The sequence below is a fragment of the Mycteria americana genome, chromosome 1 (genome assembly GCF_035582795.1).
Source record: "Mycteria americana isolate JAX WOST 10 ecotype Jacksonville Zoo and Gardens chromosome 1, USCA_MyAme_1.0, whole genome shotgun sequence".
Taxonomy (NCBI): Eukaryota; Metazoa; Chordata; class Aves; order Ciconiiformes; family Ciconiidae; genus Mycteria; species Mycteria americana.
The window spans coordinates 200,627,969-200,653,145 of record NC_134365.1 but is presented as its reverse complement, the minus strand read 5'-3'; the positions used below and the strand labels follow the sequence as shown (position 1 = coordinate 200,653,145).

The 25,177-nt window shown below is 38.9% G+C and overlaps 1 protein-coding gene across 3 annotated transcripts; it reads right to left on the bottom strand.

The window, feature by feature from the left end:
- Positions 1 to 87: 87 nt before the first annotated feature.
- On the bottom strand, positions 88 to 23,502 carry MTMR6 (myotubularin related protein 6). Of its 3 annotated transcripts, none has more exons than XM_075490881.1 (14): positions 23,387 to 23,502; positions 18,465 to 18,581; positions 16,371 to 16,566; positions 15,206 to 15,363; positions 14,323 to 14,451; positions 13,077 to 13,211; positions 11,746 to 11,878; positions 6,952 to 7,061; positions 5,725 to 5,850; positions 4,446 to 4,495; positions 3,452 to 3,652; positions 2,628 to 2,762; positions 2,422 to 2,548; positions 88 to 542 (listed from the first exon to the last, which is right to left on the bottom strand). In XM_075490881.1, the coding sequence occupies exons 1-14, from the start codon at positions 23,408 to 23,410 to the stop codon at positions 282 to 284; spliced, it is 1,902 nt and encodes a 633-aa protein (XP_075346996.1). In that variant the 5' UTR covers positions 23,411 to 23,502; the 3' UTR covers positions 88 to 281. The 3 variants fall into 3 exon arrangements, with proteins under 3 accessions (XP_075346996.1, XP_075346997.1, XP_075346998.1); XM_075490882.1 differs by having other exon boundaries at positions 16,371 to 16,533; XM_075490883.1 differs by lacking the exon at positions 18,465 to 18,581 and having other exon boundaries at positions 16,371 to 16,533; positions 23,387 to 23,499.
- Between the last annotated feature and the right edge of the window lie 1,675 nt (positions 23,503 to 25,177).

Sequence of the window (25,177 nt, the reverse complement as noted above, 5' to 3'; positions counted from 1 at the left end):
TTGGATCAAGTTAGTGCAAACTGACTTAAGTCCAAAGATATACCATTCCTTAATTTTTAGTCACTACTTACCAAATGCCCCCATTTCTTTAAATACAACTACACTTTTTTTTCCTTAAAAGAACAGCAAACACTTGACAACTACCATGCTGTTCTAGTCTACGTTAACAAAACTTGCCAATATACAAATCATGTTTTGGTCATGCAGCGCAGACCCATCCTCAAAATAATCCATCTCTTAATTCAATCAGTCTAGAAGAGGAGCACAGTGCCAGATTTTAATTAGCAGGTCATTCTGGCCACTCCATACTCCAAGCTGACAACAGCAGGCTCAGCTTTCGAGAACTCTGCCACAAATTCACTGTAGCGATTGTCTGCTGTGTTGCTGCCCTCTATAGTTCTTACAGCATCATTCACAGGGATCAGTGGCTGCTCCTTCTTGAAGCACGGAGGAGTCTTCAGTGCTATGGGTGCAGGATGAGCAGACTGCTGATGTTCCTTCTCAAGGACTGCATCTGGCTGCCCATTTCTCCGCTTTATTTTCTGAAATATAGAGAATAGTTACTAACACTGAGCATGACTGCTTTACTGATAATACTCTGCTCTGAAAGGAAGTGAATCAGCTTCCTTTGCTGGCTAACTCAGCATCTGCAGAACCCTGTATTACATACCCTAGTTTAGATATGCAACAGCATTATTAAATGTTAGGCCATTGGGCAAGACATTTTTCCCCACAGTTCACAGTAGATGCTACAAGCACCGTATGCTTAAAACTTGCAGCTGAGCAGAAGGCAGAAAAGTTGCCTGTCAGCATCCATACAGAAGGAGAGGTTCTTCCAGGCTTGCCCCTTGTTTGGTTGCTATCAAGATGGGAATACTTTCTGGACTACAGGCAGAGGAAGACAGGCCTTGGTACTATTAGCAAGCAGGGAGCTTGCAGTAGACCACTAATCTCTTAAAGACAAAGAGCAGTTTCATACATAAGCCCTTACGTCCTTTCTAAAAACCTTGTAAAAGACTTTTCCTTTAGATCTGAAAAATGCCAGTACAGTTTGTTCAAATGCAGGAATACACTGAAAGATGTCAATTAGAAAGCAGGACTGGAGGAAAGGACCTATCCTGCAACCACTGAGCAAGAGAAGAAGAAAGACTTGGATTAAGGTTTTGGTTTGTTTTTTTTTTTTTTTTTTTTTTTCTTTAAACTCAAACAATCTCAGCCAGTAACTGGGAGCTTGAACTAGTTAACTGAACTAACTTTTTTGTTGATGTGTTTGTGCTCTATTAGAACTGAGACTGAGCCCAGAAGACTTTGGTGTTTCTTGACACCAACTTTTTGAAGATGGAGACAGCAGTAGGAAAGTTTACATCAAGATTTCAAATAACTACATCCCTTCATCACTCAAGTGAGAAATGTGGGCTCAGGTGAAGTTAACACCTTGGAACAAGGTTTTAGAAAATTCAAAACCAAGACTTCACTTTACATCTTGCTTATTCTTCAGCTTGCTTCATCTTGAGTTTATCTTGCTGCTTCAATTGTATAAAAACTTTAAATATACAATTAAGATTTGAAACAGTTCAAGATTAAGTGACCTGCATTCATTACATTACAGTAGGATCAGTTTAATAAAATCTTTCCTCCTAGAAAAGCTGTACTTCCCACCTCCCCCCCCAACATAACATACAGGAGTTATTACCATTTCTAGCCACACAAAAAAGTAAAACTGATAATTAGATAACTTTTGCATTTCTTAAAAGGTATTATTCTGAAGTTTCAGCACCTTAACTGACTATAATGAAGTATCAATTAAAAGCCACTGATTAAGTCATACTAGAAAAAAGCGAGACACACTGTTCAGTCTTTCCTGGCGGTTTACTGTAGCACCTAGAAGTCATTCATAGAAATCTGATCTTTGGATTTAGCCCTGTCTTCAGATAAGCATTACAATGTATATGCCCCTTAATTATGGTGACTTACAACAGCATGCACCTGCATATGGAGTTAAAAGAACAATACTTACTGCTTCCATTTTAGTAGCTATAATGGAAATAAAACATTTTCAGTCTCCTTGGTTTAGCAACACAGCTGTAGCTATGATGGATACCTTGTTATCTAAGGTAAGTTTCACATAAATTTAACCTACATTAAGCTATCTTCAGTAATGCTTTGATAGTAGGAGCACTTTTACATAATACAGTTCATCAGTAAAGCAAAATAAATTGTGCCCAAAAGCAAAACATTGGCTGCGTAGTCTGGCATTCAGCATAAAAGCATACAGTGAAAGTCAAAGTCAACATTACATAGAATAAGTGCTAGGCCAGACAGTAGTGACATTCATGTGAAAGCTAGCAGCATTATTACAGACTATAAATGTGAATCTGAAGAACAACTCACAAGTACACACACTTATTTTGTAATACTTACAGCTTCCAGTTCTTTAATGTCTTCTTCCAGTTGTTTATTTTGTTCACTCATGTTCATTATAAGATTGAACACAGATTGCCTAGGATGCATACTTCGATCAAACTGATGGTACATATTTCTCCAAAACCTGCATGAAGCAGACAGTTTTAACCATGCAGGATAAAGACAAAATTGAAGAAGAGATACTACATATAATATAAACTTACTTAAAATTGAATGATACTGTATTAGGCTCCAAAAGAGTTAATTCTGGAGAAAAGTCTGGATTATACAGAGGATTCCGGTATTTCTTTTGTTCATCCAGAAGGAATGGCCACAAGGAATATGTCTTCTCTTTTAATCTTAAAGCAAGAAGAGATCAATGTCAAGACACTGACTACAAGCAAAAAACAGCAGCAGTTCAACTCAACATAAATCAATCTTAATTTTTTAAAAAAGTTACCAGAAATACTTATAATCTTGAATTAAAAGCTCTTAGTAAAATCAACTTCTTCCTGGCATATGCTAATGTTGGATAGAACTGTCAGTTTTAGAAGTATTACTACTTATGTTGTGCAAGTTTTACCTAGTTGCAACAAATGCTTTTAAAATACAGTTTGAGACAAAGATGAACTGATGAAAACTTTACAGAAGTTCAGAAGTTTTCCAATTGAAAGCATTAGGAGACATCCTATTAATACTTCTAACTGACTGTAATTAGTCTTGAGCAGGCAAAAATTTTAAGGTTACCTAAGAATAGATTGGTGGAGGGAATGAAGTGATACTTCCAAACTGGGGGGGCGGCCACGGGCAGGAAGAGGGAGAAAGAAGCCTTAACTTTCCCTGTGAAAAATGAGCATGGGATTTTTCTCCCAGAATTAGAAAGACTCTCTTCAGCATGCAAAAGCATGCTGTTCCCTGATGCAGCTCAACATTTTCAGTACTACCAGCCCCGTCTCTATTTCTATTCAGAGCCTAAAATGTAGAAGATTCACAGGAGTTCTTACTCTGCCAGAATAAAGAAAAGACACATTACAATATGTCTGCTTACTTTAGTTCTTCTCGCTCTTTTTGGCAGTTTCCAAGGAAGTTACCAAACTGGCATGAATGGACGTGTTCATGGATCTGAAGGAGGAAAGCTTCATTGTACTCAAAGGCTTGTGGAAACTGCTCAGTCAGATTCCACACACTTTCTAAAAACTGGGTGAACACTGGTGAGATCTCTTTTGGATCACCATCCAACTGACAACACCTGAAAAAGATTCCATAAACAGACTGAAACCAGTTTAAGTTAGAAATAAAAAAGTCTCAGTTGCACTTGTTTTTAAATGACAGCACATTAATTTGACACTAGCTTTAGTTTGGAGATTAAGCACCTAACTTTGAGAACTGGGGCAATTTTTGAATATAAATAAGTCTATATTTAACCTATTTTTCTGACTTGTAAGTAATCACACATCTGTATTCAGTACAGAAGAGCAACATAACACAGTTAAGTTCCTTTGTGTGTATTACTTCCATAGTCAACATTTGGAGTATACCAGCTAAAAGCAAATTAATAAACAGCAAATAGCAGCAAGGCTATTGTCATAGCTGATGATATGCAGATTAAAGGAAAAAAAGAACTATTAACATACAGCACTTCTAAAGGTAGGTGTGACTTCATCATTTAAAGTAAACCTAAATGTAAACTCATTTTTAAATATATTAAAACTAAGTGGTTTATATTGCCTAAATAACTGGAACGTAGCTGTAGATTGGTTTTGCACTGTCTATGCATACGTACAGACCTAGCTGCAGTCATCAACACCTGAGAGTGAGGCACCAGTAGCAGTAGAAATTTACGTCTATAACAAATTAATTATCCAATAGGTATTTGAATAAATAGCAATACACAAAGTGCATAGCCTACAAATAGCAGCTTACTCATTGCAAGATTTCTAGCAACACTGCAGTAGTTTAACATCCACAAGTTGCCCTTTGGTTTTAAGAATACTTAATTCAGTTCCCTGTATACATTTTACTGTATTGGAAGAGTGAACTACCTGTCAGAGAATTTGTGCCCAAAAGAGATCCAGTCCTTCTCTATCAAGACCTAGAGGGTAAAAAAAAAAACTCTCATGTAAAATGTTACTCAATCTTACATCTATAGCATTAACCCCACAGGTTCTTGATATATTGTATTTTAAATTTGAGTCAAACTATTTGTCACTTCATAGTTCCCTTATTTTCTCGGAAGTCTTTCACAAGAGATTCTCAAAGTACATTTCTAAAACTAGTAAAAAAGTTCAGCCAGTTGACAATCCGATGACTGCCGTTAAGCCAGGCTCACTTTAAGCATACTCATGTTGTATGACTTAAGTAGATTATCAACCAACTTGCAAAAAATTGCTAAGTATAGGAAAAATTTTAGTATTGCATTCCTGCTATCATAGTTTACATAAAACCACACAATGTAATCTTTGTAACATTTTACAGCAATAAGTTTGTTAATATCAACACTAGCTTGTTTTATCACTTCAGTCACAGCACCAAAAGGAACACAGGACTGCCTGCCCATTGCAGAAGTTTTCCCAGAAATCTAGTTGACAGTGAGGACTAAAAACCAAAAAGATTAAATGACTTCCCTAAAGATTACACACATTTTCACTATTCACAAGAAATGAATCCTCCAATTCCTCCTCAACTTCACTTTCATTGCTTGTAATATTTGTGGCAGTTAGTTCTAACCAATACGTGGAGCTAGTTTTATGTACTGTCTTTCAGGAGTTCCCATAACACCTTCTATTGCCACTGCAGAACACTGTTGATGTTCCTACTCTAAAATTTGGAATAATCATACCGAAATTCTTCTTCCTCTCTATAGGAAGATGAGGAAATTTAGATTGCTTAAATATATTCAGGTCTCTCACCAGAGGAGTTGTCATTTTCAGATTTTAATAACATTGATTTTTGGGACAGGTGATAAAAGCACAGAACTGCTATAATTTAGTACATCTACTATCTCACATAAGCACTTCGGAATCCTTGTATGTCATAGATAAGGGGCTTTTTTGGATGCAAAAAGCAATCATTGCAACATTTCTGCAGGGTGCCTAAAGCAATCCTCTATTTGTATTTCAGTTTTTTAGATTTTAAATAAATGGTTCTTCCCAGTAGCAAAGTATTTCTAAAAGAAAGATTTATCAGGACACTGCAAATCTTACTTGGTATTTGTAACTATAAAAAAAGCATCATTATGTTTACACTGCTCCCTTTCACACTCAAACATTTTACATGCTTTATTTACCAAGGAACAACTCAACAATGCAACAGCTTGCTTACCATGAATCCTTTGATTGTTCTATAATAGGAATCCAGTAAGAGAGCTCCAAGAGAACAAACTTGGGAAGTCCTATCCCAGCCATCCGAGCAATGCACTAATACACTTGCACTCTCAACCGCTATTGCCTGTGAAACACAGTTGTTTCTTAGTGAATGTTCCATTCTAGACAGAAGTCAAAATTTAGTAAATAAATACAAAAGCTATATTTATCCCAAACTCACAACGTAGACCATTTTATTTAACAAAGCCAGAAAAATGTTTATTATGAGGGAAGGATTTGATACTATCAGAAAGCTAGGAATTGCTGTCCAACGACGTACAGACAATTCCTTATAAAGAAAAGGAAGTCCACTACCACCTTTGCACGAGGTAACAAGTACATCTACAGTGGTTCCCCGTTCTCTTTCTACCCCTTATAAAACTAAACTTAAAAACCCCTTGCAATGCATACTAAGAAAGAAGTAGACTACACATTACAAATCAAACAGGTTAAAAACACTAAACCAACACAAACACATCATTAAAGATACCCACTTGATCATCATTATACTACACAAAAGATGAGGAGTAAGAAATGCTTATTAGCTTCGGCTAAGAATTCAAATCCTGTTAGCCCAGATATTTTGGGGGGTCATCTTTAGCAGAATCATCCACTTTTAACTAAAGTAATTCCTTGTTATTTCACCTAGTAAAAACAAAGATCCAGGTTTTTTTTCTTCACCCAGCCCCCCTCAGGTCAAGCCCTTGGCTTCACAGGTGCCCAGCAAAGGCAACTGTTCCTCTGAAATCTTCATAGAGTCCCATTTCCATGCCAAATGAAGTCACCATAGCCAGTTTGGCTTCTCTGCCATTAGTGCCCCAAGAGTTCTGTTTTTCAGGGTACACTAAGTAAGTTTGCTCTGTCCACCTCCAAACTGGTTACACCTTTCATAAATACCTAAGAGAACCAGGGAGTATAAGAATCCCTTCGTCTCCCAATAAGGTAACCAAACAGCATTCAAAAAAAATCCCAAAACATTAGCTGGCATATGTTAGCTGGCTAACATCTCCAATCATAAAGAAACATGTAACACTTAAAACAGTGTTGTCAGATGTATTGGTGTATACTAAGCTTCTACCTCCAAAAATGTCAATTGCAGAATTTTACACATTACATAATATTAAGTGTAATTTTGCCTGGTAGCAAGTCAACTTCCCATCAAATAAAGAAGCAGCATGCAAGTTACCTTGACTAAGAAGACAGCAGCATCCAACACAGCTTTGATGTGTCGCAGCCATCCAGAATTCTCCAAACCGGATAAAAAGTCATTGACAGACAAACCCTTCATGCCACTGACTGAAAGAAACCAAGAGTTAGAAAGCCTGAAGCAGTTGCAGCTACCTATACCCTGCAATGGAGAAAGAAGAATAATTGTATATTGTTTCTAATGCCGTATGTTGTAAGTTAATTAGAAATCTTTCAGGAAACCACCACTCAAATGGTTAAGAGAGGGGTACTACAAAATGTTCTCCATCCAAAATTCAACTCTGTAGGACTACAGTAATCGTGAATGACAAGAGTAAGATCTTTGTGTCTTTTTGACAAAGTAACATCCAAAGGAAATACACTGGTTATCCCCAATAGGGACCCTTACCCTTGCCTTACCAAGGAAGGCAACACAAATGCCAAAAGCTTACCACAAACACTTGAAAGTTACAACTACTAGTAGAAAGTAGCTGCATCCAGACAATATACAGAGTTCAGAGTAGTCAGACTGCCAGAGTTTCATCACCTTCTCCACTCTGCTTAGGAGAATAAAGTGAGTGCAGTACAAGGACACGGTGATAAACTGAAAACCATCAAGGTTTGTCTACCTCCAGACTTGACATACAACAATTCTGACTGATCTCTACCATTCTTCCCAAGTATACTTTGATCCTGTAATAACACCACCAATTGAGAAGGCAGGGAAGTTAACTCGAGTTAAAGGGAAGTTGCCTTACAGCATAGCAGCAAGAGGTGTAGAGGCAGACTGAAAGTTTCTCACACAGACACTTCCCAATTCACAATAGGACAGATAACCTGGTTCTTGTACCATATTGAGTAGCAACTCACACAGTTACATTACTGTCCAAACATAAAAAAAACTTCTGGCAAGAAGAAATATTCACTAGCTAATATAGCTTCAGCTATGTGTGATTCTACGAGAAGATACCTGACGTTGCCATCTACAAAAATACCTGCCTCTGCCACAGCAGAAGCCTAGTTTCTACCAAGCTTAACGGTTGGACTTCATGATCTTAAAGGTCTTTTCCAACCTAAATGATTCCATAATTCCAAGCTAGTGGGCCCAAATGAAAATGAAAGGGCTCTGCAGCCAAAAGCTATCAGGGGGGATATTCATGCAGCAGCTACAAAATAATCTCTCTCTCTGACTATGGGAGGAAGTGAGTCAGTAGGGAAAGTAGAGAACAAAATTCACCAAGTCATTCTGTGATGCAGTTTCATGTTCGGTCAAGTTCCCCGATATAATGAAGGCTATAAACTCTTAAACTACTGCCTCACGGAGCTTTCCTGTATCCACACTGCATGTTTCTCAGCTTTCAGCCATACAAGTTTTGGTATACTCCCCATTGCTCAGGAAGAGTCATAGGGCCACTTGCTGCTGAATGCTATAACAAAGACGGGCTTCCAAATAAGTATCACAGCACCTTTTCTAAAGCTCATAAATCTTTGTCATCTACAAAACCATCTAGCAAATCATAGCACAATGAGGTAACGAAACATCCAGAAACCTCTGGATACAAGATCTAATTTTAAAGGTTAGTCTGTAAATTATCAGTAAAAGCTATGCTAGTTTTCCCTGGTCTTTGAAAGAGATAGCATAATTAGGCAAGGGTTCTGCTTCTGAAAGGTCTAGCACATGGAGGAAATCAACTGAGAACTACGTGATCCTTTCAGCTAGCTCACACTCTCTCTACACCAGTGGTTCTATACACCTGTTCAATCACAACAGTACACAAACAGGTCCACCACTCTATGGTAAAGGAAAGAAACTAAAAATATTCAAGTATCTGGAAATTCAAACATCTGTAGGGAAGGGATTGGACAGACAAGGCAACGTCTAGAGGCACTATTCATGGCTGTTCACCCCTACATTCTGTAGCTTGTAGTTTAAAGCACAAGCTTTCAGCTAGAAAATAAACAGGCTTCCAGCCCCCAGTTTGTGTTCACCCAGATACTGCTGTCAAAATCTACTTTTGATCAGAATTTTCAGCTTGGTAGAAATATTTCACCACTAGTATTTCCCCCTTCTAGCTAGATATCTATATTTTTATAAACCAAAGCAGAGATTAAGAACACATATGTTGAGCCCAAATAATTATTTTCCATTTCTGTGAATTAACACAGACATGTTTATACTACTTAGTGATGAAATCAAGAAATAGCATTGACACTGTTTTGACACATATTTGGGGGGGGGGGGGGGGGGGGGGGAGTGAGGATGGGATCATTTCCAGTCCCTTACAGTCCCTGAAAAGGTCAAAGATTATCTATGGTACCATTAAGATGTTTAGCTACTTCACAATAAAATCAGTCAAGATAGTTTTGGCTATATGGATCCCATCATAAAAACACATGCCCTGCATGCATGTGAGCCCCAAAACTTCAACATTCCATTGCTTGATTGTCCTTACACACACTAGTAGCAATGCCTCAGGCAGCAGTTCAAGAGTCTAGAACCTGCAGACTGAAGCACAGTGGGTTGGGGGCAGAGGTTGTTTTTAAACAAGCAAAACCAAACAACCCCATCCCCCATACAGACACTCCACATAACCCACAAAACCCCCTTAGTTAACACAATTCCATCATCAAAATATAGCAGCAGACTACAGCAGCTGCAGAAATATTTCCTGCAGAAATGCTGTTTCTTAACATATGCAAAACATTTTTGCTTATCAGAGTTCAATCTTTTATGACATGTAATACTATATTTTTTAATATATAAAAACCAGACTTTATATTTAATACCACAGCCACAAGTTTAGTCTATGTGAAGATTCTTCCATTAGTGTTGTATAGATGGGCAGTATGCCCATCAGGGGAGCAGTCGTGTCCACACTGAAGAAAACTATTTTAGAAAAGTTTTGTTTCATTCCATGCAAGATATTTAAAAACAGCTGAATCCGAGATGAAGAATAGACTGTAAATCCCCCTAGCATGCTCCATGGTATAGTCCCATTACAAAAAGATGTTGGGAAGGATTGTGTCTTACATTCTGCTTGCAAGTGGAATCATTAGATTCTGAAGGAAATCAGGCAAATTGACAAAGAGCCTAGGAGCAGGACACATGCTGAAGAATGAATAACAGTTGTTTGTTATAAATAAAACTGAGGACAGTCCCAGTTACAATGGCTCTTGAACAAACAGGGTCACTGGTATCACATTCCTGATTTGAGAATGTTCAGTTCAGCACATCCAGGAGAAGCTAGTACACAAAAGTTAAATGATTCATAGCTTAAAATGAGAAAAATGCCATTTTCATAGCATTTCCTTCCTGATCACCCCACTGATGGCACATTTCTACAGGGGTCTGAAGAGTCAATGATTACACACCTCCCTAAATTTTAAGGGTCCTTCCTATCCCTAAAGATGCTTTTACTTCTAGACTGGCATTCAGCAAAACTCTAGTGAATTATACACACTGAACAGAGGCAGAGCAACTCTGTTCATTTACCCCAAAACCTGATCTGGAGAACAACTATAGACATTACTCATTATTTTGTTTCAATCGAGTTTATTTAAACCAATCCTCCACACAAGGAAAAACTAAAACATATTCCATCCTTAATGAAAGCTACAGAAAGATATTTGGGAAGTACTGTTGGTGGGATGCTAAGTCAAACAGAAGGAATACGAAGTCTGCAAAGTTCACATTTCTGCATCAGACATTATTACATAGGAGCAGGCCTCAAATAAATCAAGATTTATTAGCTAGATTTCTGGAACTGAAGATATTAGCAAAAGAAAGAGGGATTATGCAAAACTTAAAAAGTGTTCAGGCTCACACTGCTCATCTTTCTCATCAATAAAGTACATGCAGGAATAACCACAAAAATACATATTATCAAAGCTCAGTAGTATTCCATACAGAGTGCCTGAAAAATAGGTTAGCAGCAGATACAGACTCAATGAGAGTGAAGTAAGACTATACCACTAGTCTACAAGATTTCTTGACCAATGTAGCCAGAACATCTTCATCAAAACAGGCTTCCATACAAGTGTAAGCCTTCTCCAGGACTGGAAATATTTGCATAATTCTAGAAGGTAAGCACTTATATATGTATTGTTTGTCAGGTGTGGAAGCCTGACTTCTGCCACTGTACTCTAATCTCCACAGAGTACTAATACTCCACAGAGCGTCTTAAATTTGTTTGCAGCTGTTTACCTACATAAAGTATTAGCAGAACTACTGAATAGACTTCTGCCTCTGTTTTCACCACTGGGCAGAAGGCAGCGGTGCAGTGAGGTTTTTCACTTCTCCCCCTGCCCCCCTCTCTACAAACACTCCAAGATGTACCCACAAGCACAGATGTGGCTCACCAGGCCAAAGAGTTCAAGTTTTGTATAGACCATATGCTTATTATGAAATCTGTGGAACTAAGTGTTCCTTGAAGAATCAGTACTCTATATATGAAATACACTATTTTGTGTATTTAAATTACACATGTGTGTATGCATGTCTTGGAAAACACAGAATTCTTTCCCACAAGCTACTGACACACTAATCAAGTTCACCCAAGACATATATGCCACTCAATTTTCTTCAAAATAACTCCATTCATTGGGTTTACAGTTTAAAGGTAAAGATTTAAGGTAATTCATTACCACAGAGCACAGCAAACTGGTACTAAACATAGAGCTGGGATAAAATATAGAAATATCAATACAGTTTGTGTAAGCTATTATTAAAGACTTCAGAAAAATTGGATAAATATCCAATTTTGAAATACACTACTATAGCACAGTTAGAACGTACCTTCCAGAAGTTTTTGTAAGCTGGATCTCATTACGTGAATGTTTTCAATGCCAACAAACTGGAACCTAATGTTAGAGTAGTTGTCTTCATTCTCATAGCCCTTCCCAGCAGCTCTGTTTGCCATTGCATTAAGCTTAAGAGAGCAAAATAAAAATACTGAAAACCAGTACTTGAAATAAAAATTTCAAATTAAGAAAGAAAAGTCATGTAATTTCAATAGAATACATTGGAGGGGAAAAAAAGAAACACACAAGAGCATATACTATAAATGGATTCTAATAAATTAACAGTTTGTGGCAAATCAACTTGAAAGCATTCAAGTGTAAGAAAGGCATGGTACATAAAAAGCAACAGGCAGTCTATATCTAGAGCTGACATATCGGAATAATGCATTTAATAATTTCCTATTCTCTCCTCCATATTCCCACCAAACCACCTTTACTTAATTCCAAATGTTTTTGAGCAAAGACACTACAAAACAACTAACCTAAAAAGGAAAGAGTAAGACCCAGACTTAACTATACATGTGCTTTCCAGGCATTCTAAAAAATGTCAATTTTGGGGGTAAGAAGCTAATAAATTGCTGCAGCTATAAAAATTACAACTATAAAAATAACCACAGCTGGCTCAGTTTCAGTCTGTCAGACTGACCTACTGCTGAACCCTGCTCAAAGTAAGTGCAGATCCTACAGTGTAGGATTTTCACTTCACATCCTTGTTTTCCAGCTCCTGTGTTCAGAGATTTGAGTGAAATGAATACCAATTTAAATGCAGATGGGTCTAAAGAGTGAAAGTTACGCCACACATTCCAACACAGGTCAAAACCCCAACGTAGTTCAATTTAATTAGACAGCGATGAAGTATTACCTCAGAGTGCTACAACAGAATTTCCCCTACTTCTTCCTGGCTAACACAGACAACAATAGCAGTTTTCACAGAACTTTTTTCACAGAACACAGTACTCCCTCCCATTCTAAAAGAAACCCCAACACAGCTCACCATTTCATGAATTTAGTTTCAAACAGTTACAATGACTTGGATCCCACCCAACTATTCACTTCTTAACTATGTTTTAAGTATATTTTTAAATACACCTCCCCAAAAGTTCACTAGCATATGCAGTGAATTCTAGCTGGGTCCTGAGAAGGGTTCAGCTTCTTTAAGAAAGCAAGTAATTAAATGTCTGAATAGAGAGGCCTAACCATACCTTTAAAGAAGATTTTTGTCCATGATGGAGTCATATTTAACTCCAAATTTTTCAGAATGACACTGTATCCCTGTACTCTAATGTTCAGGAAGAGAGGCTAGTCTGTAGAACCTGAAGTACGTACCTTTGGCCTGGTGTCCATGACGTACATATAGCGATTTGAAGGATTTGCTTTACTGATGGCTTGCAACATGTGTTCATCTTCCAGGCACCTGGCACTGAAACCTGAGAGAGGCTGACTGCATCTGCAAATTGCAGCCTGCCATGGAAAACAAAGAACAAGTTAGCATCAGTTTAATACCTGTAGTTGAAATGCTTTGCTTAATTCTAAAAAGACACTGAAATAAATTGTTTCATTTGGCAGATAACAGCACTAAACTGAAAAAAGTTCAGGTGTTCAACTTAAGCATACCACTTGCAGACCTTCAAACACAGTACCTACAGCTTAAATCTAAAGATTTATCAAAACATTTTTTTTCAGGCTCATCTACATGGGCAAGGTACCAGTTTACATAATTGACTTTCCCCAAGTATAAAAATTCAAAAAAAGTGTTAGGCTGGAAAAAATACACTTTAGGAAAGCAAGTTACTCTTGATATGAAGTGAATTATGGTTGGTTTTCCTATTGCAAGTATGATTTTATTATTGCGAGTACAATATGTTATCATCTAATGTATTTTTCGTCATGTCATTTTCAATGATATATTGTATTTCAGAAGGTATCAGGTGCATCTTCCAAATAGTAATTATCTCCAAATGCATCTAGTAGCTTAACACTCATCCTTCATAAACTCTTCAACTCAGCAAGGTGACAATCCTTCTCTCCCTTCAAAGACACCCCGTAGCTGACACAGGCAGATGCTGCTTCACATCACTCTCTACCAAATCCTGCAAAATCTTTTTTCATCCTCTAGTTCTTTTTACCTTGCAAATTCCTCCTTAAAGAGCCAGTTCTATTCTTTCAGTTTTGGGTGGTTTTTTGGTTTTGTTTTTTTTGTTTGTTTGTTGTTTTTTTTTTTTTTTTTTTTTTTTTAAAACCCATTTTGACCTAACAGATTTTATTCTTGATATATCAAGGAAGACTGATCCCTTTACAAAAGGCTATCTTCAGTTATCTTAAGGCCAGTTTCTGAAAACTTTAAGAGATTCAGCTGATTATCAACTGATTACTTAAGGATTTCTTTTAAACTGGCTTAGCTTAATTCAGCATCCCGTTAGACACCACTGGTGTCAGCTGTATTTAAGGTTATCATGAGTTATGCCATCCTCATACAAGTCACTGTACTTACCTCCTTATCTACCCTGAACTACTGCCAAGTGTTGAGAAATACTTTTCAGCACATTTGCATTAAGAGGAAGACACACTGTACCTCTTTATTTTTATGATAATATGACAACACTGGGAATCTTCCTTTGCTTCTGAACTTGGAGCTACCAACAATTATGGGCTTGCTTGCAGTTCTAGGAACATAAAGTTCTCTAGGATAGGTTTCACAAATCTGAAAGACACAGATACACAAAAAGAATTTTATGTACAAGGCACAAAGCCTATACGAGTTTTATTGCATCCAATTTGAGAGATGTTAGGTGAAATAAGAGACAAAGGATAAACACTAACATGATTCTCTATACACATGTAAATAGCTCATAAGAGGAGACAAGCCATGGATAAAGATGTACAAATTGGTATCCAAGTTAAACAATGAAGCACTGCTGGAAAGCGCTGCTATACTAGCATTCACCTCTCAAGAATGCGACTCTTCAGTAGAAATGCTAAGAATGTGTTTCAAATAAAATATTGATGCTATTTCCCTCATTTTTTGTATTTGCAGACTACAAAGTAAGATGAAATCTAATCTGGGAATCAGCTGCACCACCACAGCCATTGTCTCCCACAGCCAACACTGCAAATGCTGAAATAGAATCCTTCTCAGTTAAGGGAGATAACAGAGCTGCAGAGCATCACAATTGCTGGGGCTGGACTTCAAACAGGTAAGTACACTCTAGAAACAATCCCGAAGAACATATGCATCCATACGTACATACTCTCTCAATGAGGCCTTGGAAAAAAACTTTCTAGTTGAAGTTGTGAGATTGCACACTGATTAAGGAGTTAACTCTCTCCACCTGCAAGTTTTTGCTTATGCTGCAAGCCAGGTGATTTCATAGTATTACTGTTTTCTATAGGACTAGAGTCAGAGGATAAAGCAGAAACAAATGCAGAGCAAAACATGTTTCCATTACAACACTTACCTTATAATCACGATTTGCATCGGACAACTGCCAGTTAGCATTTGGCACTCCCATTCTCTTATATTCTTCTGCTAGATCAATAAGCTGCCAGCCTTTGACTTGCTCAGATTCATTTTGTTTTGGATTATAGGAGAAGGCATACAGTTCTTCATATTTTGCTAAAAGGTAAAGAATAGGACTATGTAATGAGTTGTCCTCCAAAAATGTCTGAGTGGAGAAAGGTAGCACAGTTGACAAGTCTTGAAATTGCCCAAATTGCAGAGAAAGTTTCAGGCTTCAAGATTCTCAGAAGCAAGACTAAATACATACTTGACACTCCTGAAATACTTATTCTGCAACTATCATACTGTTAACTGACACAATTATAGATATTTAGTTAAAGGTAGGTTATGAGAGCTTTGAGTGTGCTTGACCCATTTCAGCCAGGACATTTCTAAAGCCATAAGGGCAAAGCAGAACTCACAAAATGAAGACTGACAAAATTAAACAAGACAAAAGGCAGAATTATTAGAAGACTTCACAAGAGCTAAAAGAGCAAACAATTTTTGGAGGTAAGAACAGAAATTTACATCTACTGACCTTTCAAAGCAATAAGTTTTAAAGTTTCCTTTAAAGCAAAAAAGCTTTCAAAATATTGTGTTTTTCCTGACACACTATTCACATATCACAGATGACAACATTTTACAATGTTCTAAACACAAATCAGAAAACACAAGAGACCATACTAGGTGACAGAAGTCTCTTGTAAAGCTGAATTGGTAGTGCTATTTTAGCATCAAAATTTCAGCTTTATTTTTGAAACTGCATGAAATTAGTAACAAGTTAGTATATGCTTAGTAACATTTTATCTATGGAACACACAAATTAAGAAAGACTATATGCATTTATATTCACTATTTCAGGGATAACATTAGAAATGGAAAAAACAGGATTCTCGCATTCTGTTAGTGAACATCAGTGACCTACAAAAGCCAGATAACACACCTTCTGAATTTGTATGCAGATTAAGTATTAATCATTAAAATTCTCTTACATACCAAATCCATTTAAGAGACTTTTACAAAATGCACATTTTAAAAACATATATAAGCCATGGATTTCTCCACCACCAACAACTTGTTATCCAGGCATATACTGCAAAGTTTTTTGCAGTTAGAAGTATTACCTGTTCTTGACAGCTGAAGCAAAGAGTTATAAATGTCATGACAATCTCTCTCTCTGGGAACAACAAAGTGAACTATCCTGAAGTTCTTGCACTGGATGACAAGGGGGCAGCCAGAAGTAGTCAAGGGAAGTTTTTCCACCGCAGCAATGTGATGATGTAGTATCTGTGGCATACAAGAACTCACAGCGTAAGAACGCTGATGAAAAATGAGAACAGCATACTATTTATAAAAGCAGATAAGACACATTAAGCAATGCTGAATATGGATTTTTACTAATTTTGTCAATCATTTAGTTATAAAAAGATAAATTTAGAAGAATAAATCCAAAACTGGCATTTTGGTCAGGATACCATAATTTGTCAAAATTTAAGTATTCTCTTGCCTCATATTTTGAGGTGTTACCTAGTGTTTGTAAGAGACAGTAAATATCCTTCTAAATGAAAAAAAATCAAGAAGTCAAATTCCACTGGGGTTGTTCAGTCCTCTTCTAACTCTGCTAACTGACACTTTTACATCTAATTAGGCAGGGTCCAAATAGGCCATCTGCTTTAATTTTTTTTAAAGGATCTGCAGGAACATACTTCAGAATTTTCAGGCAAAAACGTGAATCAGGGAAAGCAACTCAACATATAAAAGACACAGAAGATGCTGAAGATTTTAGAATTCCAGTATTCAACATCTATAGAATGAACAGGAGATAAGAATCTCCTGTATTCCATTGCACTATGTAGACATGAAAGTCTCTCAGATAAATGCCTTTCAACCACTCTAACAGAAGACTGTCACAGTAATGGATATACAAAAGCCCTTCATAGATTTATCTGCGTGGCAAATCTACACAGAATTTAAGAAAATACATGGGAAAGTAACAGCTGATCAACCATGGGAAGAAAGCCATAGATACATTACCTCAACTGAACAAGATGTTCTTGAAGTAATTGAAATGCTATCACTGAAGCAATCATCTCCTCTTAAATATTGATCAGAATTAGACAGGCATCTGAAAACTATGCTGCCAAATATGCATTTACAAAGAGACTGTATCTTGGAGACATTATCATAATTATACTTGGTACTTGCATTATCATCAAAAATGCAATATTCAGTGCATGTTCAATTTCCCCAAAATGAAACCTTTTAACAGTGCACAGGGAGACACAAGTAGTGCTTCTGAATCATGTTCTCCCCAATAACCCATTTTGTATGAAAGGGGAATGGTTTGGTTTGTACAAAACTGTACATTGTATCCATGAACAAATCACAGAAAAATAACCTTTCTTGAGACATCTAGTGAGACAACCAGGATACAAGATTAAAGGTAATCCAGAAAAATACACCTATAGAAAAAAAATTAACCACAATCAGGGAAATGAGATTTCATCCTGGAGGATGACAGCCTTAAGGCACTGACCTCTGTCAGGTAGCCGGGCTATAGCAGAAGCCAGAACTTGATGTCCACATGTGTGCCACCAGGGCACCGAGCAGAAAAACTAATGGGATTTACTGTACTAGCCAACTTTGATTGTACAACATTGGTAGTGGTCATCAAGACGCTGCAGCCCCTTCTGAATTCTTTTATTCTGGAGATGAACACTTGGGAAGAAACAGCTGCTTACCACTCTAAAAAAAAGGCATGGGACCTTTAATATTTCACCAAAGCCTAGATCTTGGATTTTGCCATCTCATTTAACCTAGGCAGAATCTACAATACAAGGTAAGTTAAGCATCAGGTTTAAAATTTCTGTGTTAAACTACCTAGCAGTCTCCCACTCCTGCCTCTGAATTGTGCTGCAAGTCAGTTGTTTAAAGAAAACCACCACATATTGACTCAGGAATACATATGAAGGCTATAGAAGAAATTACAGCAGCTTGAAGAGAAGTGAACATTTTCAACACTACCCGATTTCAACTACAGCAGTGTCATGCAAGAGTACAATCTGCAGATCATTAACTTATTATGATACCATGAACAAGGAGAGCATGGGGAATAACTTAGATGAACATTTTAGTAAACAAATTCAACCTTAGATCAGGAAGAACAAATGCATCTGGAGAACCCATGCTTTTAAGCCACAAGCATTTGTTATCCTTACCCACGTTTCTCTCTGGCTTGAATCTATAAATAACAGATGAGTTGCTGTAAGGTATAGAGTTCCCGTCAGTGACTTATTGCTCGTGCTGAACCTATCGAGTAATTTCACTTGCTCTACCTGTAAGAAAAAAGGGGTGGGGGAGCAAAACTTAATTTTTGCTTTTTTGCAGAAAGCAAAATCCTAACTTTGCAAAAGCTCTGTCAGTTTGTGCAATAATTTTGAAAGTGGTAGAAAGCATAACACAGCACGCATAAGGCTATTTGGACCAAACTATTAAGAACACAATAGTGGTCACATAAGCTTTGAGAAGACTGACTAATTAAAATATGCCGTTTCGATACAAAAGTGCATAATGAAGGCACAATGCTAGGCTCATCAGAATACTTACTCCATATACATAACTACTATGGTTATTTACTAGTAAAAGAGACCAGGATATCAAGCTTTTAAAAAATAATTAAGAATGAGTAATTACTAAGCATTTAGACTGCTTCCCCGAAGTAGAGCAAACGCACACTAACAATTTCCTGTTATTGAGATGCCAGCACTGAATTAACAGCTCATCACAGCAACATGCTTCATTGGCTGTCTGCAGACTCAAAGCCATGAAGATTACATCCTCCTGACTTCAATTTTAGGTATCTACTGTCTTTTTATCATCCCCAACTTTAAAAATCTAGATCATCATAACGTTCCCTCAGTCAAAATAAATTCTAATGAAATGTAAGCATTACACTAATAATTATAACAATGTCTTAGAAATTCAAGGACTGTGCTGGCATTTGAAGCAGGTATTTCAAGCTTGAGTCTTGCAAGGGCAAATTTCTCCTCCTCGTATTCCATCAACATTGTCTTACATGATTCTTTGTGTGCAACAACAGGAAAGGAATGTGCGAATGCCTTATCTCCATGCATTCCTCTATATCTTGGCAGCACTGTCTCATTAATGCCAAGTTAAAACTCTTACGCTTGAAGCTTGCTGCTACTGCCATTAAATGCATGGTAGAACTCCAAAAACTTCCACACCAGCAAGACCAGCACCCAGATGAGGTGACTAGGATAGCCCACATCTACTGTTCTCATAAGCCATTTTTAATTCATATATACAAACGTATTTATCTACTAAAAGCACATATAAAACACTAAAAAATTGTCTTTTCAATTCAGGTATTCCTTATAATCTAAGAAGGCCTAATTTTGTGTTTGGAAGTTAGAAAAGCAATTTAATGCATACAAAACAGAATGGAAGAAACACAAATATCTACTAAAAGCCAGTGCTACTATGATATTCTAGATTTCAGTTTAGAAAGCAAAAAAATTGGAAGCTACGTGCATCAGTACCTCAAAATACATTATGCTGTAACCAGCAAGGTATCAGTACTCAGATACAGAGCAGCGTAAGTCAATATAGCACAGCCAAAATGCAGAAGTCATTTTGGGCAGCTCTGCAGCAGCAACTGGGGTACCTGGCACTGAACCTCCCCAGCAAACTGAGAAGTGCACAGAAACTGCTCCAGTTCTGTTCCAGTAACACAACCCACAAAATCCTGGCATCCAAATTTCCATTCTCCTCCATATAGCAAGAGAGTTATGCTCAAAGCTGTATTTCTATGTTATCTGAGGAGAGGCATTAGTGCTCCAGCTTCCTCTTACACAGGTAAAGTCTTCAAGAATTCTGAAAGCTAAGTTCTAGATATACTGTTCTTAAAGACAACTGAAATGTAGTTTAGATTCAGCCTCCATAGATGACATGTTCATTTAAACTCAACCCAAGCCAGCTTTAATGGGTGCTCAGCTAGATAGACACTTTTTTTTTTTTGCTTTTTAATTGTAAAGTTTGGCAAATCCTTAGTTATGAAAAACAAGTCAGTCATCAGTTTTGAAGAGAAAGGGTTCACAAGATTAAGAGATTGAATACTGCTATTGAGTTTTAGCACATCTGTAAACAAAGATCATTTAAGTAGTCAGAAGTGACATTCTGACAGTAGCCAGCACTAACAAATTACTGAATTTTTACACCAGTAAGAATTTGAACAGCTACCTCAGTAATATAGAGTATTTACAGTGAAAGAGTCACCAAACAGTTTATTGGGATTAGGAGTTACAGATTAAAGGCAAAAAAAGGCAAATAAATGTTTCAATATAGGAGACAAGTTGGAACAGAAAGGAAGGCTGAAACTATACCTCTGAAATCTTGCATTAAAAAGCAGAAGGATTAAATTAGAACAATTAATTCAAGACAAAAAACAATTACAGTATATAATTCCAAGATTCTTATTACAACTTTTTATGACATTTGCTGAAATTAAAAGGAGCGAATTCTCCATTTAAGACTTCATTTACGTCTCCCTTCTCCATTTAAGTCTCAAGCTTGCAAACGTAAGTTTAGTATTCAGCAGTCAAGCTAAGCAAAGCTTTCCATCGCTAGTAGAAAACCCATCAGTACTTTCACTAAAACAGATTCGACTTCAAATATACAAACAGATTTGACTGAAGAAATTGCAGTCTTTTCTACTACGTTTTGCTTTTAAATATTTTTAAGGCGCCTTTTGTTTTAAAGCTTTATCACAAAACCGCAATATTCTTATTTGTAATTTCACCACTACCCCCATTTATGACATATTGTGAGCTGGTTTTCATCATTTGTTGCTATTTAAGTATATATCCTCAGACAGAAGTGATTTTTAAATTGACCTCATTTCTTTATTCAACACAAATCTGTTGGACAGTTTAATTTCACAAAAAACTAAACTTTATTTCAGGTAGCTGTGCTGACAGTTCTAAGACAATTTTAACTTCAGTATTTCCAAACTGAAGTCTGCGGAGAAATAAAACCTATTTCATCACTTTCTCCTATGGATGACAGCTTCCCTGCACAACAGTTAATTTGTGCAAGACTGCACTGCTATTTCAAGCTTATTTCACGCTTACTTTAATAAAACAAATGGAAAAAATTGTGAAGTGCTGTCAGATTAGAAAAGGTAGGTATGTCTCAGAACAGTTGGAACAAGATCCAGCTTGAGCCTACACATGCACTGACCTTTTAAGGCCCACAGTGCAGGCTGTACTTTAGTTTTCTTTCTTCTTATAACTGTAATACTCATAATTATTACCATCTAGCATATATGCATTTTAATCCACCTGGATATTCAATAAACCAACAGCTTACAAAAAACTAAGTGTCACAATTATAACCAAAAACTCATGCTATTTCTAGCCATGAAATCAACATTTTTCAAATGGATAAATTTTTTTGTATTAATTATAAAAATAATTGCTTCAAGTAGTAAGTCTTATAAGTTGTGTTCAGACCTTGTTTCTCTCTTCAGTTATATTGCTACATGAAGTATTTTTTCCCCAGCAGGGGCCCAAAAACATGCATAAACACAAGCACTTGCACAGGCAAAGAAGCCAGTGACCCATACCCTTTCTAGTCTCAATTTCAGGTTTGAAATTTAAACAACTACTCAGATCATCAAGAGACTTTGGTTTTAGTCTAGTTTTTATCTTGAAGCTAGTTATTGACTGTAACAATACAATATTAAGTTCACAAACAAGGAGTTTCAGGTTTATAAGTAAATAGCCTGAATAAAGAAACCTTATCTCCAATATGTCAGCTTGGTGCAAGATTATTCCACCTGGTAAATTAAAGCGTCACTAAGAGTAGCTTCAGAGACCTTTGTCCTGTTTCATATATACACATACAAATATATATGAAAAATAAAACTAGCTATATACATTTTATATAAAATTTATACAAGCTGTTACTCAAAAAAATTAAAAGCCTGCTCCTTTATATAATTATTGGTTATAAACCTACTATTTGGAGCTGAAATATGACCACTCCTTTTCTCCACACATCTATAAATCCAGTTTAAAGTCAGACTGCCAGGTTAGGGAACTAATCACTTGACAATTTTCAGGACCCAACAGAGATAGGCAGTTTTTTCAGTAGCCCTTGCAGTCAGGGCTGATGAGCAAGATGAGAAAAATACTGTTAGAAATTTAATTCTATAAGAGCTATGACTTAAAAACTTACCTAAAAATTATTTACAAAAAGAAGACTTATGTCTTTTTTTTAACATCTTAATTACAGAGGAAAGACAAACTAACAAACTAAAACTAGAAAAAAAATCAGAAGTCTAAAATGTCAAGTGCAGCTTACCTAATTTTTAATAGCTTAACACATTACACATATACTAATAGCTTGCATTCCTAACAACACACAGTCTTTAAAAGGAAGGAAAAAAAAAAAAGAAAAGTGTTGTTTTCACAACTTATTTGCCTCCAAAATTAGGAAGAGCTGCATGGAACCACGTCCCAAGTACAAACACCAATTGCAGTCCTCCCAGCTGGCTGCTTCCGTTCCCCACGCTCTACTACAGCCCCTGCTACACCAGGACAATTTTTAGCTATTCCCCTTATTAACGAGAGAGTTCATTCCAGCGGGGTCCCACCGGTGCAGCACGCACCGAGCTCCCCACGGGAGCTTTCACCCCTTCCAGCCCCGCGGCTCGGAGGGAGTCCAGCCGAGAAGTCTCCGAGAAGGGCAGTGCCCGCCGCAGCGGGCCGGGGCGGGCCCCACACCCCCGACTGGGCGCCCTGCGGCGGCCGGACCCGGGAGGAAGCACCTGAGCCAGGCACCCCCGCTGCCGGCTGCCCCCACCGGGGCCCAGGGACACCCCGAGCGGCACGAACTGCCCCACAGCCCCTCGCGGGAAGGCACCAGCTACAAAATGGAAGAAGAAGGACAACAACGCCCTCGCCCACAGCTGACAGCGGCGGGGCAGGAACTCGCCGGGCCCAACAGGCCCTCCCCACCCCCCAGTTACCGGTGCAGCACCGGCAACAACACCGTCGCAACGCCGCCGGCCCCCCCGCGCCGAACGACCGCCTCGCCCGACGGCGGGAGGCCGGGGTACCTTGGTGGTACGGATGTGCTCCATAGCGGTGCCCGCTCAGCTGCGGCCGCCGCCCGCCGTGGTGCTGCCGGGCCGGGGCGGCCGTCACCTAGAAACGCTTCCGGGGCGGGGCGGGGCGGGACAGCAGCTGGGGCGGGGCAAAGCCGGAGCTGACTCCCTGCAGCGCCCCCTCGCGGCGGGCGGGGAACACTACGTCTCCGCCGCACTGCGGGAAGCGCGCATGCGCAGTCGGGCGCGCAGGCGCTCTCGCAGGGAGGCGGTGCCGTGCCCGGGGCGGGCGATGGCTGCGGGCGGGCTGAGGTGCCGGGCTGCGGCGGTGGGGACCGGCGGGAGGGGTACGGATACGGACCGGGCCACGCTGTGTCCTGCAGTGCCCCCGGGATTCTCTGTGAGGTTCGGGGGGGAGGACGGGGCTGTGGTTGCTGTGCTGGGAATCACGGAGCTCAGTGCTGTCCGTGAAAACTTGCCTGGCAGCTGGCCCTGAGGAGAGAGCTGTCCTGGGCCCCGCGGTGGTTGGCAGTAGGCGTGCGGAAAACAAAAGCCATCCCCTGGTTACCCAGGCCTCTGTTCATGGCACGGAGAGTTTCGGTCTTCCAGAGTCGCGTGAATGAGGAAATTTCTGGAAGATGGTCCTTTTTGTTGTAGTATCACAGAGGGGTTGAGGTGGGAGGGAACCTCTGGAAGTATCTAGTCCAATCCCCCTGCTTAATTAAGCAGGGCCACCCAGAGCCAGTTGCTCAGGACCATGTCCAGGAAGCTTTTGAATATCACCAAGGATGGAGACCACCACCCCTGGGCAACCTGTTAAGTGCTTGGGCACTCTCAACAGTAAAAAAGTGTTTCCTGATGTTCAGGCGGAGCCTCCTGTGTTTCAGTTGGTACCCATTGCCTCATGTCCTCTTACTGGGTGACAGGAAGCTTTCCACTGGGAAGACTCTGGCTCCATCCTCTTTGCACCCTTCCTTCAGGTATTCATTGATAAGATCCCCCTGAGCCTTCTCTTCTCTTGGCTGAACAGTCCCAACTCTCTCAGCCTTTCCTCACAGGAGAAAATACTTGCTCCAGTCAAGTATGCAAAGGTGTGGCCTCACCGGTGCTGAGTAGAGGGGAAGGATCACCTCCCTTGACCTGCTGGCAATACTTTACCTAATGCAGCCTGGGATGCCATTTGCCTTCTTTGTGGCAAGGGCCCACTGCTGGCTCATGTTCAACTTCGTGTCCACCAGGACCCCCAGGTCCTTTTTGGACAAGCTGCTTTCTGGCTAGTTGGCCCCCAGCATATACTGGTGCCTGGGATTGTTCCTCCCCAGGTGCAGGACTTTGTACTTCTTGTTGAACTTCATGAGGTTCCTGTCAACCCATTTCTTCATCCTGTCAAGGTCCCTCTGGATGGCAGCATGACACTGGCGTATCAGCCACTCCGCCCAGTTTGGTGTCATTAGCAAACGTGCTGAGGGTAAACTGCCCCATCATCCAGGTCATTAATGAAGATGTTAAACAGGACTGGACCCAGTATTGACCCCTGGGTCACTACTGGCCTCCAACTAGACTTTGTGCCACTGATCACCTCCCTGTGGGCCCAGCCATTCAGCCAGGTTTCAGTCCACCTCGCTGCTCCTCCAGCCTGTACATCGACAGCTTCTCTGTGGAGATCTTACAGGAAATAGTGTCAAAGGCCTTACTGAAGTAAGAACTTGCTGGTAAAAGTGTGTTGGGGGTTTAGAGTTTTAGGCTGTACAAGAACGAAGTAACAAGCTGCACATGCAGTGACTCATCCATATTGTAGTTGTG

What these genes read in the sequence shown, in the direction of transcription:
- MTMR6 (XM_075490881.1), bottom strand. Translation starts at nt 23,410, where the DNA reads ATGGAGCACATCCGTACCACCAAG. An exon ending in AGCACATCCGTACCACCAAG is followed by an intron (nt 18,582 to 23,386) that starts GTACCCCGGCCT and finishes TTTTTCTTACAG; the next exon opens with GTAGAGCAAGTGAAATTACT. An exon ending in TCATGGACACCAGGCCAAAG is followed by an intron (nt 11,879 to 13,076) that starts GTACGTACTTCA and finishes TGCTCTCTTAAG; the next exon opens with CTTAATGCAATGGCAAACAG.